The 19,115-nt window shown below is 37.9% G+C and overlaps 1 protein-coding gene across 1 annotated transcript; it reads left to right on the top strand.

The window, feature by feature from the left end:
* The first annotated feature begins 3,617 nt into the window (after window positions 1-3,617).
* LOC139744550 (scavenger receptor cysteine-rich domain superfamily protein-like) lies at window positions 3,618-17,298 on the top strand. The gene is made up of 10 exons (XM_071654985.1): window positions 3,618-3,759; window positions 5,826-5,947; window positions 7,525-7,839; window positions 8,736-8,996; window positions 9,745-10,050; window positions 10,700-11,023; window positions 11,831-12,163; window positions 13,240-13,370; window positions 16,092-16,344; window positions 17,081-17,298. Exons 2-10 carry the CDS (start codon window positions 5,869-5,871, stop codon window positions 17,296-17,298), a joined length of 2,220 nt encoding a protein of 739 aa, XP_071511086.1. The 5' UTR covers window positions 3,618-3,759; window positions 5,826-5,868.
* The last annotated feature ends 1,817 nt before the right edge of the window (window positions 17,299-19,115 follow it).

Consider the following 19,115-nt stretch of genomic DNA (forward strand, 5'->3'; position numbering starts at 1 on the left):
CAATTCACTTGTTCTTCAACATGATATAAATGAAATCTTTAAAGAATACAAACTACTTAAAGGCAAAGGACCTTACCTTGTCACCAACGAAATAACAAAATTCATGTCAAACTATTACAGATTAATAACACGTACTGAAGAACGTAGGAGTTCACTAGAAAGCAATAGCTTGACATGTACTCCTCAGAGTATAACCTTTCTAAAAGAAATAGATTAGAGGGCAACTGGAGAGAGGAAAAGAAAGGAAACAAACTTCTTCTTTTTGCACAAAGAACTAAGGAATGAAAATAGTTACTACAATAATGCAGCACACCACATCTCGAGACATACGAGCACGGACAATATAAGGACAAGATGCCTGTACTTCAGAATATAATAGAAAGGGGGCTGCAGACATGACCTATAGGTTTGATACATTAAAAGAAAAAGAACAAAATGAAGAAAAAAAGAGCAAAATCAACGATAAATAGAACAATTACGATTTTTTCATAATGTATTTCTTATTTTGTTTGTAAGATTTATTCATTTTTCTTCAACATATTTTGCTATTATGAATCAAAATCATTTTCAGCGTTCAGCGAAATCTCAGAAAATATCAGATTACTATGTACATGATTTAAAGGAAAGAAAAGAATGAATGTGCACAATAATTCTATTATCAAAATATATTGCATTACCATGATTAATGTGCAAATAATTACATAAGAAATTATGGATTTTTTTTTTGTATACCTTCTTCAATAATAAGAACCAAATGATAGAGCTAGGCAAATAGTATAGTTAAGTTAGAAGCTTCATGTTAGATTATGGCGGTATCCAGGCGTGTCCATGGTAGGGGGAGGTGGAATTTTCACATTTCCAGCATCTTCTTGAAAAATATAATTATGACATATACATTTCAACTAAACTTAAATTTGGGAGATAGCATCCCTGGGTAATGTTTGAAGGGGCACCAAAATCCAAAGACCTCAACATACGGGACTGTTTGAACAAAATACACCCAAATCTTCTCCAGAATAAGAAGTAACAGAGCTGATGCAATGCTATATTAGAAGGTGAATGTATGAATTATTTCTTTTTATTTGCTATGTCGGATGGGGGGGGGGGGGGGGGGGGAGGAGGAGGGCGGCGTAATGTTCACATTTTTTACATCTTCTTGAAAAGATTTTTACTTTACATGGCAGGTAGCATCCCCAGAGTAATTCAACACCTAACACTGTATTGTTACATAAACAATGTAACGGTTTTGCTGGCTTGTAACTCTTTTTTTTTTTTTTGGTGGACTTTTATTTGCTCAATTTTGCCTATAGCACATTCCTGACTGTTTTACATCCTAAGATGAGGAAGGTCCTCTGTGGTTTTTCACTTTGAAACCCCAGATGGTGGCCACTGATGCAGCGAAGGAAAGTGATTTCATCATTTTTATTGTCTTTCTTTTTTTTTTCTGATCGGTGAGGTATCTACTGCTTGTATGGTAAAATCCTCAATTTTATCTGGAAATGCAAACTTCATTCCCCATGCTTTCACTTTTCTTTTTATTAATCTCTGCTTTCTTTCTTGATGATTTCCTTATTTCTCATTTGCAAAGTTAGCCATGATTAATGGTGAACAAATAAGTATCGAAGGTGTTTGTTGATACATTATACCAAACAGAAACAACAATAAATGATACGAAAAGAACTGCTCACATAAACAGGACCTGACGTGTAGGCCTATACATATTGGTATCTGCTCCACGTAATGTGCGGTTTATTGCACATGATTGTTCTCGAAAACACCCCACAAAATATCCTGCATATATACAGAAATGATCATCCCTATTGTGATTATTAAGTGTACAAACATTTTACAAGTCACTATGATAAGGAAAAGTTGCTTGGTATATCAAATACTATTGTAGAGGTTTTAACATACAAGACACTCGCACATCACGCATTAACAACACACTGACACGAGACACTCAAGTTATACATAGATTAGCTACCAAACCAAATTGTGAAAAGATGGCAATTTTCACTTCTTAGATTTAGGTTGCCAGCATGATGCCAGCATTTCGAATTACACATCGACAGTATTGCGTCATATGCCATCACTGATAATGCCCTTTTCGACAATGCAATGCATATTATATGTTTCTAAATCTGCCCTCAAAGGCTCTAATGTGTAAGATTCCATTATGATTAGTCAAAAGCTGAGAAAATATCTTTAGCGAATATTTATTAAGACACTGAGAACAAAAAGAGCAAAAACCCAGCCTATTACAAATTCCGAATTTGCTTGTGTCTAATGGTAACAGTGAACATTTACATACAATATTTTTACACACTAATGCATCAAATAAAAAAAGGAATTATATGGATAAACAAATACTTGCTGATAAAAAGCTGAAATACCCGTGAAATCGTGAAATAAATGATTATAGAAATGGCAAGATTGAAACGTTGTCACACTCTCAGGTACAATGACTCTCCAAAGTAGATATTTAACAAAATGTTTAAATAGAAAACTTTTCATAGAGGATACTTTGGCAACTGAATGCAACTTATGCATTGTAAATTTTGACGATCATAGAATATGTACAGATTATTAGTTTATTTAGATACAGTCACACACTACTACAACAAATGCAATACATACTACAGCTTGGAATACCAGAATGCTGAATAGGTCAACTGGCAGTGGAATAGCTGGAATGTAATTAACATATACATGCATGTATACATCAGAAATGGCAAGATTGGGAGACTTGTTACAGTCCCAGTCAGAATGACTTCCGAGTCACAGAGGTTATTTGGCAACTGAAAACAACTCAAGTTGAACAATCATCGATAAGATTATAGTCCTATGTACAATCCATTGCTTTTTATATCATCACACACTACTACAACAAGTACAAAAACTGAGTCTGGAATGCTAACGCCGAGTAGGTTGGATTTGAAATACTGCAGCTGGAATGCCAGCATCACCACTGCCTCGACACGCAAATGACTGTCCATCTTCTTGCCATTCGCCGAGCCTTTGGCTTCGCCCTCATCATCTGATTTTCTGCCTGGACGTGGTTGACACTGTCACTCAAATAACGATGTAAACAGGAACAAACACCACAATAACAATACTCTGCAATTCATTTTCGAAACTTTCAAAGTGCAATTCTTATAGCAAGCGAGCGGAAGACGGAAAGAACTGGCTGATAACGTACTCAAAACCACGGATGGTGTGTGAGCAGACGACAGAAAGAACTGGCCTATAAACTTATCCAAAACCACAGGTGGCGCTCTATATGCGAGACACATTTTCAGAAGCCTACTGTTCCGCCCTATACGATACTGGGTGTTGTCTCGCAGGCATGTAGGTCACGATGTGATGGCACCTGCTGCTTGCGCGTTTAGGAGAGTAAATTTTGGTCACGACAGAGCGGTCTGTGAGGTGTGTCGCGACGGGCAAAGTGCAAGTTGTCTTTTGCGGGGATGTGCAGTCGAGTCCGTTAACGATTACAGCGTGCAAACCGCAAAGAACGCCTCGGATGCAGTAGTGAGTAGTTTATAGTATATACTAGCAAAGAATAATTGGTAGGGCCTACTATGTGAACTACTAGACTAGAGTAAGTAGTACTAGTACATGTAGTACCTCACTGGCCTCAGTCTCAGCAAGGAGGTGGGAAGAGTCGAGAGCGACTACCGTGAAGGGGCAGGGTGTGTCGTACGCGTACGTGGGACGAGGCGACGAAGTACACACGGGGGACCGGATCCAGCATTACAGGTGTGCCTGGAGATGATGCAGATGGGAGTGCAAATACTTGTAGATTTTCCGTTGTTTAGACTCAAATTAGAGTGTGAGACATGCAGTGATGGAGAAACAGTACTCTATGTAATCTATTTGTTTACTGCATGAGAATACTGAATAGACATTCGTATAAACCGAAAATAATTCCGTTGATTTGATGCAAAGTGATGAATTAAAGAAGCTAGGTGAAAGAGCAAACTGGCCAGTTCAAGAGCCCAGCACTTTCACTGACACTGGCCACTGCATCAGTGGCTGGTAAAATACAGGGGCCGCGGAACGTTTTTCAGTGTGTGTGTGTGTGTGTGTGAGGGGGGGGGGGGGGGGGGGACTGCGAGACCCCATGACCTAAAATTCTGCAACCTGCTGCAAACTTTTGGTGCAATACTTTGAATTTTTCAATCTCCCCCCCCCCAAAAAAAAAAATAATAATGGAAATAATTAGGTTTTTTTTTTTTCAGGGAAGTGTTAATAGCAAAATCACGGCATTTAGCTCTTATATATGTTCCGCGTGTGCATCATCTGTGTGTATGTTTAATGAGGTAGAGGGGGAGGATGTGGGAGGGGGATGCCCCCTCCCGCTCGATGGAGCTTTTGCATTTTTAGAATTGAAATAAAGCGATCTGAAGCAAACTTTTTGTGGGAAATTCGGAAATTGTCATACCTCAAAGTGTACTATGTCTGTGGAGGGGACCAATCAATGGGAGGGTGGCAAGATACCCCTCCCATATTCGAGGGAGCTTTTTTCATTTTAAGAACTGAAATTCAACAATCTGGTACACATTTCTGTTGGAATATCTGGACATTTTTCAATCACAAAAGTGCAAGTCTGTGGAAGGAGACATAGCAGGATGATGTGGGAGCTAGGGGATAAGCGCTATTCTCCCTCCTACATGAGGCAGATTCTGTATTTTCTGATTGCAGTTAAACGTTTTTGTGCACACTTTTGTGGCATATATTTGGAAAACTCTGTGAAAGTGTAGCCATTGTCTAATATACTTGTATATATGCGGGGGGGGGGGGGTGGGGGCGAACAGGGAGAAATTGTAGGAAAGTGCTATCCCCAACCTTCCCGTACGAGGGAGCTTTTGCCTTTTTAAAGTTGAAATTGAGATAACTTGTATACGCATATTTTTGATGGAACATTTGGGAAATTATATTGAAAAAAATGATCGGGGGAACTGAGTGAGGAAAGGGTTGATTAAAAGGGGATATTCCCCTTGTATATGAGGGAACTATTGATTTTTCGGAATGTAAGTGATAAGTCTTGTGCACTCGGAATTATTCAGAATCTTAAGGGGGGCGACCGCCTCCATCTCCCCCCCCCCCCCCCTTTTGCTACGCCGGTGCTTAGACGGGAGCTTTATGTAAGGGCGGAATCTTTGGAAATTCAAATTCCTGTGCGTTGCGATTTTTCCCCAATTTTTCCCCCTTTTTTTCTTTCTTTCTTTTCTTATTTTTTTTTCACGAACCAAAAGTGTGGGGGGGGGGCTGCAGCCCCCCCAGTTCCGCGGCCCCTGAAATAGGATATCACAAGCTGTGATTAGTCAGGATGTGGCCAATAATCAATATACTGTAAAAGTGGAAATTTTTGTGTTGTTGAAATTGTATGTGCATTTCGCACAACCAGCAACTAGGGTGAAAATAAAAGCATGCAAATATTTTGCTTACCATATGTTCTGGTTGATATCTTGATTTTGTGGAATTAAAAACAAGCAAAACTCCTCTTAGCTGGCTGAGCGCAAAATATTACTTGCACAGAAATATTCGCTTTTTACACAACATGAGACATGCACAGGGCACATTATACCATTTCAGGTGATCAGATGTGAACTTTTGCACCAAGTTGGTCTTTACAGTGATTTTTTTCATGTTTGCATCATTTTTGTGTGGGATATGATTTTTAAATTTATGTGGTGTGTCATTGATATAAATTAATATCAAGTCTACCATATAATGATATGATGTCTCAATAGAATATGTATGATGTCTTTTAAAAGTACATTTTTTAAATTAACTTTTTAACTTATTTTTTCTTTTATCAGGTTGCCTTCTGTTTGTAGTGCAGCAGAACTGAGGAAGATCATCATGGAAAGGTCATATGTTTTTTGCTTATTTACCATCTTATGTTGGATGTTCAAAGGGAGTGTTGCCACAAACAATGCAGGTACATTTGCATGGGTTTTGTATCTTTGTAAATGACATGTTTATCACTGATCATGTTCACGGTTGACTTTGATAAATAGATGATGTAGTGTAATTTCCACTAAAATCAGTTGGCTGAATGGTCGAGTTTTCATCATATGAAGAAATGAGTGGAAAAATAATTTGGATCTTTGAATGTTCAAATGCTTTTAACAAAGGAATGTTAGTCTCAATCCCTATTAGTATTAAGTATATTCAGATTTGAGGAAGGGATGATTGATGTTATCAGTAATCACATAATAAGTTATCCAGTGACTTGTACATGAATTTTCAGTTAATACCGGGTACTAAATGCATAAAATAAGAATTGTACCCTAGTTGCCTTGTAGTCTTGCAAAAGCCTTTATAAGGTAACATTTCAGGGGACTGGGGTAGTTTTGTTGTAGATGCTTACTGGTAGTTCTCAAATGTTTCGTTTTGTTTTTTACAATATTTTGTGTAAATCAAAATAATAAACTTGATATATAATCTCCTGACAAAGATGACTTTACTGTTTCTTCCAATATGTGTGATATGTGTAGGTGGTTGCAACTACTGTCACTATTTGTTTGAAACTTGGAAATTTTGAGGATTCCATGATTCCCACATTTTATTTTTGAATAGATGAAAGATATACCAGTCTGATATCCGATATATGTATTATAAAGTCAATTGAGCATGTTACGGATTGATCACTTTAGAGGCGTAGCATCAAATAAAGGTGAAATATCATCTTGAAAGCTGAAGTACGGCATACAGTGTAGCTTAATTAGCAGAGTATCCTCAATCTTGTTAGAGAGGATTGTTGACTTATAATCTCTTCAGTATTTTTTGAACTACTGTAAAACCAGAAATATTCATGTGCGTTTAATTTTGCAAATTTGTGAGAGCCAATATTCACAAAATTGAAATGCATGTGAATATGATTGTCTGCACTATAAATGCCAGTGGCTATTCGCGAAAATTTCATACCGAGAACAAGGCAGTTCACAGATCAATTTTGCGAAAATGTTATGCTTTACAGAAAAAGATCAACCTGTTTACTGTGATGATTGTTTCCCCAGTTTTATTATGCTGTAGATTCTAATTTTACATTATTAATATTGATCAATAATTATCAAACTATAAAGAATTGCTCACAGTTTATTATCTATTTATAAGCATATATAGACTTTGTCCAACAACACAGTTCCTGCTATAGCTAAAGCTGCTCAAGTGTTACATTAAATTTCCACGGCTGTCCAGTGTTTCCATAAACAGAGATATTGCATTTTGAGAGTCTGTGTGCCAACCTGACTACCAATATATTCCATATATGTATACACACACATGTACTATCAGTGTATTTTTTTTTTCTTGGGGGGGGGGGGGGATTTGCTATTCTCCATTTCTGTATCAAAAACAGTTTTCTTATTGCATCAAATCACTATTAATTTGCTAATATTGTGGGTGACCTCTTTTTGTTTTTTTACTTAAACATGTTCTCAGTGTTTGAGCTCTTGATGTTCATGTCCATGGCTAAAAGGCAGTTCTGCATTGTTGACTCCAACTCTTGCATAGTACAATGGCCTGTACGTCTCGTTGGTGGCATCATGAACTCAACTGGTCGAGTTGAAGTTTTAGTAGCTGACTCCTGGGGTACAATCTGTGACCGCCAGTGGGATATCCGTGATGCTCACGTGGTCTGCAGACAGCTGGGCTACATCGCAGCCGATCAGGCGCTGGTCAATGGGATGCATGGGGAAGAACAAGGCCCGGTGCTGCTCGACAATGTGCAGTGCTCTGGCTTGGAGAATGAACTATCGGAATGTCCACACACCAACACAACACAATGCCCAAGATCTCGGATCGCCAGTGTTATGTGCATGTACAAAGGTAGATACTTGCCATATATATGCATATGATACAATACAGGGAATATTTTTTCCAACTCGACTTTGATGAGCAATTTCAGCCTATGAATGACGTTTCAAATGGTATCCTGTACATTTCTATGGCAGAAAATGACTGCTACACATAACGAAAGATAGTTTGTGTGGCAGTGTTATAAACAATGCATAGGAAATTTGTGAAGCAATACCAGGAAAATTATTCCCTGATATTATTCCAATTTCATTTAGTTTGTTATTATGTAAACAACCGTTACATGTGCTGAGATGTGCCAATTTTATGTCATGTTTGTGACAGACAGAAATCAATGGGACCAAACAAAATGTAAAATGTGTGTCATTTTGCATTTCAATTTCATTCATTGCTTCTGCATTTTATCAAGACTAAAGGTAAATCTTACAATTCACTTTCTTTAAACATTAAATTTTTTTTTTGAAAGAACATGATCTGAGAAGATCAAAGTAGAGCAAATTCATCGATTTGATACTTTCATGAAACCATCTTGAAAAGAGAAAGTAGTACCCAACATAGCATAGACACATAATACCATTAAAAATGAAAGGTAGTACGGTAAGGCAACATGAGCAAGTATAAATTTCACCTGTGGCATGAGACATCAGGAAAAAGAAAAGCAAGCTTCTTCAAAAAGAGAAGAATATCGGAAGTGGTAATGCCCTCGTCAGAATTGCATTCTGCGGGAAACACAGTAGGACCTTCAATTTGCCAGCACACAAATTGCAGATGAAAAAACAGGAGGCCTGTGGATAAGGTCCCATTACCTAGGATGCACCTGTATTGACTTTCTCCTTTGATTGCTTGATTTAGTTTACTTATCTAGTTATTATTCTAGTTTATCTATGATTTTCAATTTGCCCTCACAGCAAGTTTACGATTGGTAAATGGCACATCAGATGGACAGGGCCGTCTGGAAATCATGGATAGCTCTGGTGAATGGGGCACTGTGTGTGGGGTCTCCCTGCATCGTCAAGATGCAAGAGTCGCTTGCCGTCAGCTCGGCTACCCTGATGTCCATGGGATCATTCGCTGCAGTGGCAATGAGCGTTTCCTCATGCAGTGCCCCCTCGACGACACTTATTCCTGTTCTCATCAAGATGATGCAGGAATAATATGCAAAGAGAAATGTAAGGATTTCATTATACAAAATATGTCCACTCATTGTTTGGTGTTTTATTTTTTTTTCTAATTGTCAAAGTTCTAGATGTGTAATGATTTTGATTTGGTATTATTGGATTTTCACTTAAGTTCTTATTGCCCAATGTGCTTTGTACTCTTTTTAAGCCTTCTTCATTGTCATTTTCTAAGCTGTCAATTTTATGTTTCATTGTTTGCTAAATTAATTCACAGTAGAGTTAGGTTCTCATTAGTTTTAGATATATGTTGTGTGTAATATCAGTTGTTTTGTAATCAATTCTCAACTTTTGGAATGCATGATTAAGATTTCAGATTATTTCAAAATTGATAAAAATTTACTAAAAATTATATGCTGACATGGCCCTAAATTGTTCAGTCAATGAGTTTTTTTTTCAGGATTAGTTTAGAATATTTAGAATGTAAAGAGTAACACGCTTGTAGATAAAGAAGGGTATCTGTGATGTATGAATAAGATAAAGTCACCTTTAATAAATTGCAATCAATTTTATGATGCCAAACCAATGATCAAGGTGAAGAATATGGTGAAAAACTTTCCATGACTGACATAATCAATGTTTTTATTTTCTTAACATGTCTGTGGTAATGCTGCAGTTGTCATTGCTGTGAGAAAACTGAAATTCATACTTACCATGATTAGGACATTTGTTGAAGAATTTGTAAACTTTCTTTTGTCAAACTGTTTTCAAATGTTTAACCTGATGTGTTTTACATGTACAGTTATTCGCCTGGTAGGTGGGATATATGCTGGTGAGGGGCGAGTAGAGGTGTACCGGGGTGGGCAGTGGGGGCGTGTCTGCCCCAATGAGTGGGATCTACAGGATGCTACTGTGGCCTGCAGGCAGCTAGGCTACCCACAAGGAGCTCTGTCTGCAGAAAAGGTGCCAAAGGGTGATGGACCCGTGCTACTGGATGGGTTACTGTGTGATGGAAGTGAGAGCAGTCTCTTCGACTGTCCCCTGACAGCTGCTAACGACTTGAGCTGCACTACAAATCCAGAATTATCTGCCAGAGTAGTGTGTGATGGTAACACAGATATTTTCTAGCCTCTTCATAGTTATCTTGAAATCGTTCAAATTATGTATACTGTATACACCATAAATTTTGCGAGTCTAAATTTTCACAAATCGTGAATTCCCAACCATTTCGCGAGTGGTTAAATTCGCGATCGTGGAGTCCCGTACTGAATGGAGAAGTGTACGCCAGACATCACATTAACATGGGGATCAGAGTCAATATTTTCGCTCGCATTTAATTTCGCGAATAGCACCTGACTCGCAAAATTTGCAAAAATAAAAACCTCGTGAAATATTTAGCGTATACAGTACCTGGTAATGAGAAGACATAGTAGGGATTTATACGTTGTAATAATGGTCAACCTGAGTTATTCGCTAAACTGTGATTTATTTTTTTCAGGCATGAATTATTCAGTTTCTATTGAAATGAAAAATAAATGCATTGTTGAAAAAAAAAAGAAATGAAGAAGCAACACCACAAAGGCTGTGTCAATGGCAATGAGGGAAGAGAAACAACAAGGAAATAGCCAGTCTTGAAGAAAGAGTGATATTGCAAAACTTGTAGGACCTTCAGTGAAAAAAATGGATAAAAAGTAATAAAGAGCCTATGTTTATGTCATTTTTTTTTTGGTGTGTGTGAATCTTGTGTAAACCCACAGTGCCTGCAGCTCTGATAAACTTACTGAGTGGATCAAGTAGTCTGGAAGGAGTGGTGAGCTACCGAGACGGTCATACTGTAGGGGTCATCTGTGATGCGGACTGGGGAGACCAGGAGGCAGCAGTGGTCTGCAGACAGCTTGGTTACCCACTGGGTAACAGCTCCAAGCCAGTTAACCTTGATCAGGTGTCAGGGACTGTGTGGTATAGGGATTACCAATGCAGTGGGGCTGAAGCTCAGCTGGAGGAGTGTAATTTTGTCGAATCAAGTGCCACACAGTGTGATCCACATCATATTGCCCAGGTCATCTGTGGACCCCCACAAGGTAACGTGGCTGGGTACATCCAGTGATTTATGTATAGTCTTGTTTTCTTTTGCACTTTATATCATTCATCTTACTTTTATATTGATTTGTGTTTCATAGTAATTCATGTTTCATATTAATTCAGTATTCAATTCTATATTCATTATCCTATGTGTTTATGTTTATATAACAGCATACATAAACTTACAAAAAAGCTCAGAAATTTGCAGATAATCAGGGCAGAGTGGGGGGGGGGGGGACCCAACTTTCTGGTTTTCATATTCCTCTTGAAAATGCATGGTCAAAGTTTCACCAAACTTTGCAAGAGTATTTGCTAGGAAGACAGTATACATACTTAGGGTCCCCAGGAGGTGGTCCAGAACCCCCCTCCACACACACTTTTTTTTAGGAATCTTTGAAAGAATTGTCTCCTGTAAACCCAGAATTACTCTTGTCATAAGTGAATACATGCTGTAAAGTTTGCTTATGGCAGATTCAGGGGTGATTGAATACAAATGGACATCATGCCCTTGTGGAGATCCCCCAAAGTTTCCTAAGTTTGCTATGTTCTCCTAGGGTAATAGTAGGCAAGAATGTGTAGAAGGCCAACTTGCAGTACTTGGGTGAGCATGGGACCCTCTCTTGTTTGTAAAAATAACACACAAAACCCATTTAGACATGCAAACTCAATGAAATTCCTTCTGCACATGCTGAGATAATTAAGAGGGATTAATGTGTTAGTCCATGATGGAATGATTAGATGTACACTCCAACTATTGAGTATTTCAGTATGAAAGGGAACACCTCCATTTTGTATGTCTCCTCCAGACTATGATCTACGGATGGCAGGCAGTGAGTCCTCGGAGCAGGGTCGTCTGGATGTTTTTCTTGATGGTGAATGGGGAGCAGTAGGGAATTCGCTTTTCACCTTTCAGAGCGGTGATGTCGCTTGTCGCCAGATGGGCTATGCAAAGAGCACTCCTATCCTCTCTAATCAGATGGAGAATTTCGTCTCTCGTGGGAATGGGGAAATCATCCTTAACAGAGTTCTTTGCATTGGCAGTGAATTCAGAATCACAGAATGTGAGTCAACTCACGTCTTTGACGACACTTCATCGGCCAGACAAGCAGACCCGGTGGGCCTTATCTGCAGTCCGTATGGTAAGCTTAACATTTGAATGCTGGTCGTCAAATATAATTAATCAAGGTATGTTTGTTTAGGGTCATAACTCATTTCTTGGCTCCTAAGATGTGATGAAATCAGTCAAGATCAGCCCCATTGATACAAGCAAAGATTCACAATGGTCAATGACCTTTCAATATCTTTTACATATGTACACTTTCCAATATGATTACATGCATGTTTTGTTTCCATGTGTATTCGTATGTTTTTATTGAATGGTTGAATAAAAAGTTGAATTGAAGAAAAAAAAAGAGCAATTATAACCTTATAGTAAGTGGAAGAGAAATGTGAGAAAGATGTGGACAGAAAATAATTTTATTAGTGGAAATTTGAGCAAAGAAAATGGGATTCCATCGGGATTCTAAAATAATTTTATGTAAATTGTGCAGACATATTTTATGTTTAATGATTGGGTTGTTATAAGGAAAGGGGAGATGTATTGTGAGATAAAGAAATGACGCAGGGGAAGAAACATTGATTGTGTGGTTGTGTAGTCGCAGAAAAAATTCAAAGAAAGCAGCAGACAAGAAGGACATATTTGATATGGGTTGTCAATTTCCAGATGTTTCCAAAAGATATTTTGATGTAATGGCTTTGATTGCCAAAGTTCACATATAGACAGTTAATTATTGTTTGATACAGTGGGTTTATCTACCTGTCTGGGAGACAGAAGATTATGTTCCCATGCTTATCAGTTTGACAGGTCTGATCACAGAAAGATGTTCATGACTTTAAATACATTCACAAATTTTTCTCCAGCAAACATTTTGACAAGTTCATTTTAACCTGTTGAGGACGGGCTGAATTTGCTTCAACACACATTTCCCATAGACGCCTTCCTGAGAATACTTGGGACTTGTCTTCAACGAGTCAAGAATACCGAACATGTGAAGAAATTGCACCAACTGTCCTAGCAATAAATATTCAAAAATCTGCAATGAAAAGTAGGTATTGCCTTTTGAAAATGGCTAAGTGTTCTTCAAATAATCTTAATTTCATGTGTGTGATCTGTTTATTCATAGAATGTCTTCCCATATGTTGTGTTCTTGTGCAGAACTAGTTGCTAACCACCCTGTACGACTGGTGACAGAGACTGGAGAAGTTAACTCTAGATATGGCATGGTGCAGATTCTTCACGATGGGATCTGGGGAGCTATTTGCAATATCCACTTTGATCAGGCCCGTGTAAGTTTTACAAAGTTGTATTCCATTCATGCCATTTAGATTCACATTAACAGTAAGTCTTCTTTGTTTTGGTCTGCTATTTTCTTAATTTGCCATTTTTATGCCTCCGCAACGAAGTGGCCGGAGGCATTATGTTTTCGGGTCGTCCGTCCGTCCGTACGTCCGTCCGTACGTCCGTCCGTCCCGTTTTGTTTTTGTCGATATCTCAAGAACCGTGTGGTGGTTTTACATCAAACTTGGTATGAGGGTATATCCTTCGGGGATAATACTTTGTGTGGATTTTAGGGTCACAGGGTCAAAGGTCAAAGGTCACAGGTTATTTTGTGAAAAAAACAATTGAAATTTCATGTTTTTCTCCATATCTCGCAAATGGTTCAAGGTATCTTCATGGAACTTAGTATATATGCTTATACCGATGGGCAATGATTATCTAGAGAAGTTGGGGGTCATGGGTCAAAGGTCAGGGGGTCAAAGGTCAAGGTCAACTTCTCAAAATATCACTACTTACCTTATATTTATGCAATGAATGAAGGGTTTTTTTTTTAACTTGATGTATACATGTATTACCCAATATATATTCTGTGGGAGGTTTCTTGCCAAAAGGTCAAAGGTCAAGTGAAAGTGCTGAATTGCACTTTTTCCTCCATATCTCAAAAGTAACTCAAGGTATCATCATGAAACTTACATATTTATGCATGTTCAACCTAACAGTGATTCTCTTTGGAACTGTGAGGTCAAAGGTCAAAGGCCAGGTTTAGATAATGCTATTTTCCCATTTGATACTGAAATTATACTTTTTCTCAATACCTTGAAAAATTACTCAATGCATAAACTTATAAAAGGGTCAAAAGTCAAGTAAAAATCATCAGTTCCCCAAATACCTGCACTCTGACATTTTAATCATTCATCCAATTGAACCTAGTTCTAGGAAAGTGAACATTCAGCACATTTGTGTCAAACCTGTCATTTTAATATTTTGCCAATTGTTTGAAACTGTCATCACACATTGTCAAGACATTGTACTATAGACCTATTAGGAGAACCATGCATTATGGCGGAGGCATATCAGTCGCCGTAGCGATATATCTAGTTATATTTAATTTTTTCCTATTCATTTTCACTTATCATACAATTGAAGAGAAAACTGCACAGGCCATTAAATAACTAATGCCTGGAATATTCTTTGAGTTCAAACTTTTCTTTGTGACCCAAACTGCTTTCCATGCAACTGGAAACTTTGTACAGTTGACACATGGTTAGATCTCTAGTTCCTCTTTTTCCTCAAACAAACTTGTTGCATATTCACAGTGGAACCCATGCATATAATAATGGATATAATACAGGCACTGCTCTTGTTTAATAGACTAACTTCTTCTGCATGTTGGAAGTCTATCACTTTCAAAGAGCATTTACCTGTAACTGCTACAGAGCACTATTATAGTTGCGTATTAAAGTGAAAACATAGTTTTGGTAAGGGTTTGAAAACCTGTATGGCACCATTTCATATTTGCTTGCAATATATCGAAAGAGTCTATTAAGAAACTTACCTGGCGATTTGCCAGGATGATGAGTCATTTTGGAGTATTTTGAGAAAAATGATAAAAGTCGGAAAACCGACATTTATTCCAGAAGGATCCAGACTAACTCAGTCTCGGGAAGAACTCGACCCTATTTCAGACAATTTACATGCAGTTCGTGATCGCCATGTACTAGTATTCTACTGTATAATACCAAACAGACAGGAAAGTACATGCTAATCCTGTACCAAACAAAATGGACAGTGCGCGGTCCTCAAGCGTATACGCACATCATCTCAGTTGCTGAGATGCGCTGTCTTTGAAGTTTTTGTTGTTGTTTATCAAGCGTCTTTGATTGTTTTTAGAGGTGCTTGATAAGCGCACACTAATTTTGCATGGGCGCCAAAGAGGTTTTTTGATGTGCGCGTTTTAACAACTCGGACCATTACATACTGCGAGTAGCCAGAACGCGAAGTGCTAGTTTATACAGGCCGCTCCATGCCCATACTACAACACTGTACAATTCAGAGGGACAACCAATACAACTCAGCCCGCCATCAAAGCGAGGCTGAGTTATCCCCGAGTCCGAGTTTAGCCTGACCTGTTCGGGTAAGTTCTGAGACTGAACCTTTTTGGTTAATATTTCGCATTTTCGTCGTTACCCATCGAATATCTTGTTATTACAGCATTATTCCGCACATTTCCTAGGCATACGTTCACATTTGGGAGCGAAATTTGACAAGTTTTGCAGGCGTACCAGAACTATGTTTGGGCTTTAAGAACAGTGTATGACTGAATGCTGTGGGCATGCTAATACCAGTTCCTGATGAAGTAGCTGTTTCTGCTAAATTTGGTACTGCCAGCTGTGGAGATCGTACAATTCTCATTAGTCCCTCAAATTATATGTAGAGAATAAATTGTTTTTTCCATAATATACTTTTATATGATTACGTTGTGTATATTTCAGTTTTATTACTTTTGTTACAACCTAGGTCTCTGATCTCATGCATGATCATTTGTCAATTGTTTGCAGTGTATTTCATTATACAATCTTAAATGTGGATATTATTTAAAGTTACGAGCAGTTGAGCCTCTGGCCTATTATATATGACTTGAATGAATAAACCTTCCAATACATGAAAAATATATAAGTTTCTCAGAAGAACTTACAAGTAGCCTATAATGCATTGTCTTCACACATCAGGGCATCTGCACAGAACTTGGTCACACTGACATGGATCTGGCCAGAAGTCTATACTCGCAGGATTTCACTGTCACCTGGCCGACTCCTCCACTTTGGTCCGACTTCCCCTGCTTCCCAGGAGATAACACCGACAGAAGCCAGTTTAGATTCTACAGATGCCACCGGGGGCCATGGATTAGGAGGGAGAATTGTTCCAGTGAGCGAGCACTCATCTCTTGTGTTGGCAAGAATGTTGGCTTATCCATGGTCACAGGTAAAGTGAAGATATGCAGGTGCTTTAATTTATATCACAATTATGTATTCTGTACGATGGGGAATGGGGAGAGAATATGAACACACAGAAGTGTGTAGCATAGGGGTCATAGATATGTATGTATGGGCCTAGAAGGGCCTAAGACTTTCATGTTTGTTAAAAAAGAAAACAAACAATGATGGTATGATGATTATATCATATGAAAGATCTTTCAAAACTCTTAATTGAATCGTGTCACAAACCAAAATTTGATTTTTCAATCAACATTTCATGCTAGAGCCTTTCTTGGTTTATATTATAAAGTGTGCATTGTTTTTCCAGATAATTATGTAGTTATCTGTCTGCGTATGTATTGTATTATATTTTATGATTTTTTTTTTTAAAGTTGCTCAATTTCATGAACTGATACATGTATAAATTCATGTATTGATTCTGTTGATGATTGAAATAAATTGAATGGAATTGAATTGAACTGAACTGAAATGAGGCGATGAAACAATTGTATATTCTGATGTTAAACAAAGAAGAGAAGGTGCTGTAGGGATGGAGTGAATATTAGAGGCAAGTATAGGCCTACATGAACTTGCAGACATTCAAGATGCAGCTTATTACCAAACACAATTGGCTAAATTTTATTGTAAGTCATCTCTCAAAGAGAATAATAAAGGAAAATGAAGTTATTACATGAACACCACTGTAGATGTTGTTGACATCTCATTTGTATTTCTCCTTGCAGGGACTCCATCTCATACTACTCCTGGTGACCCCCAAGATGGTCCATCTGGCATGAAAACATGGCATATTGTCCTCATAGTACTTGCAGTTTTGGGGCTTGTGATTCTGCTGGTGGGATGTTTACTGCAGAAAAAACTTTGTGGAGATGGTAATGCCAATAAAGCACATGGAGATTCTACAGTCTACAAACCTGTAACCCAGTCCACAACAAACGTATGAATAGCATACCAATTCACACACTTGTGTGTGTATGTATGCATAGAGTGTCAAACCTGTTTTAGCAGCACCTTCATTATGCCGCCACTGCAAACCACCCAGTGACTGGTAAATTATGCCATGAAGTTCCAGTATGTAGTGGGTACCTGCCGTGTCTCTCATGGTCATTATTTCACATTTAGAGGCCGCAGACCCCAGGTTCAGCAATATCTAATGATGTGCTCCTTTAAAGGGTGTGTACAGTTCTGGTCGAGGTGAAGATTTAGCTTTTAACGTTTGGCGAGATATTCAGAAACTGCTCTATGAGATGTCAAAGAGCATGCAGTTCTAAGGGGTATCAAAAGTTTATTCGATGAAAATCGGTTTTGAAATGGCTGAGATATCCAAAAACAAGGTGAAACAAAGATATCCTAATAAAGTTGGGGCATGTCGCCTTTTATTATTAGCACTTTTTTGGATATCTCAGCCATTTGAAAACCAATTTTCATCAAATTAATGCTGAATCCTTCTTAAAATTACATGCTCTTTCATATTTCATAAGAGGCTTTTCATAATCTCACTTAGGAATGTTCAAAACATGAATTCCTACCTCAACCAGTACTGTACAGTCCCTTTAATGTACATTTGCCAAAGTTTCTGCATCTCCTATAACAGCTTTTGTAAGGACCATCCATAGTGCTGATACATATGAAGGGTTTGTTTGCAAAACCGATAAGTCCATTTTTGAAGATTTTGAAATACGATCTCAGTCATAAAGTACAAAATAATACCTTTTAAATGATATATTGGTCACTACATATAAAGGTATATATTTTAAGTTATGGTCAAAAGAAGCAAAATTTTTCTTATTATTCTCTTTATTTTTCTTGACCTTTAAAGGGGAAGGCTAGTAACTGATCAGTGGGAATCAGTGGAAATGCTGGGAGATGACAGTTCCAATCCTTATGGGATTCATTCAAGAGTTCATTGTATATCTATTGTTGTGTGAAAATGATTTGCTTCAGAATGGTCTCATATTCAAGTAATGTGCAGTTTAATGCTCCCAGGTTAGCGTCCCTGGTCAGTGACGGAGCATTAATCTGCACATTACTTGAATATGAGACCGTTCTGAAGCAAATCATTTTCACACAACATTAGATATACAATGAACTCTTGAATGAATCCCATAAGGATTGGAACAATCATCTCCCAGCATTTCCACTGATTCCCACTGATCAGTTACTAGCCTTCCCCTTTAATCGCAAATATCTCCATTTGGCAAATATGGACTTATCGGTTTTTGCAAACAAACTCTTCATATAGTTTAAACAAGACTAAAATCTAAACATTTGTTATTTTGTTTGTTTGTTTGTTTGTTTGCACAGTCTTTAAGATGAGACAGTATGAAAATAAGACATTTAGAGTGCTCACGTTCGTACATGTATGAGAAATGTATGCATGATAAGCTGCCAACCTGTCTATACTGGCCACCTGGTTTAAGCTGCCTGTAAATAAAGGCTGCCTCCCCTCTATCTCTTCAGTAGTTGCCATATAAGAGACTGCATCACAAACCCAGCAAAAAGCTGCCAGATATTTATTTCTTCTTTTTTAAAGATTAGGTTGGGACAGATTTTAAAAGAAGGGATTTTAATCTGGTAATGATAAAAAGTTATCAAAATTTGGTCTACCCAACCTACTGATACAAGTTACAAATATCCAAATTCCCATGCCACTTTTGGAAAAACAGCTTTGAAGCTATTTGTCAATAGACTATTGAAGTGCAATGACTTATTCTATACTATGTATACACAAAACTGATATTCAAAACTTTATAGCAAGAG

This window comes from Diadema antillarum, unplaced genomic scaffold, assembly GCF_040938485.1.
Source record: "Diadema antillarum isolate AM-2024a unplaced genomic scaffold, OU_Dant_1.0 seq00001189_RagTag, whole genome shotgun sequence".
NCBI lineage: Eukaryota > Metazoa > Echinodermata > Echinoidea > Diadematoida > Diadematidae > Diadema > Diadema antillarum.

Coding starts and splice junctions, on each gene's coding strand:
- LOC139744550 (XM_071654985.1), top strand. CDS start 5,869: ATGGAAAGGTCATATGTTTTTTGCTTATTTACCATCTTATGTTGGATG. Junction 11,024..11,830: donor CATCTGTGGACCCCCACAAG/GTAACGTGGCTG, acceptor TGTCTCCTCCAG/ACTATGATCTACGGATGGCA. Junction 12,164..13,239: donor CCTTATCTGCAGTCCGTATG/GTAAGCTTAACA, acceptor GTTCTTGTGCAG/AACTAGTTGCTAACCACCCT.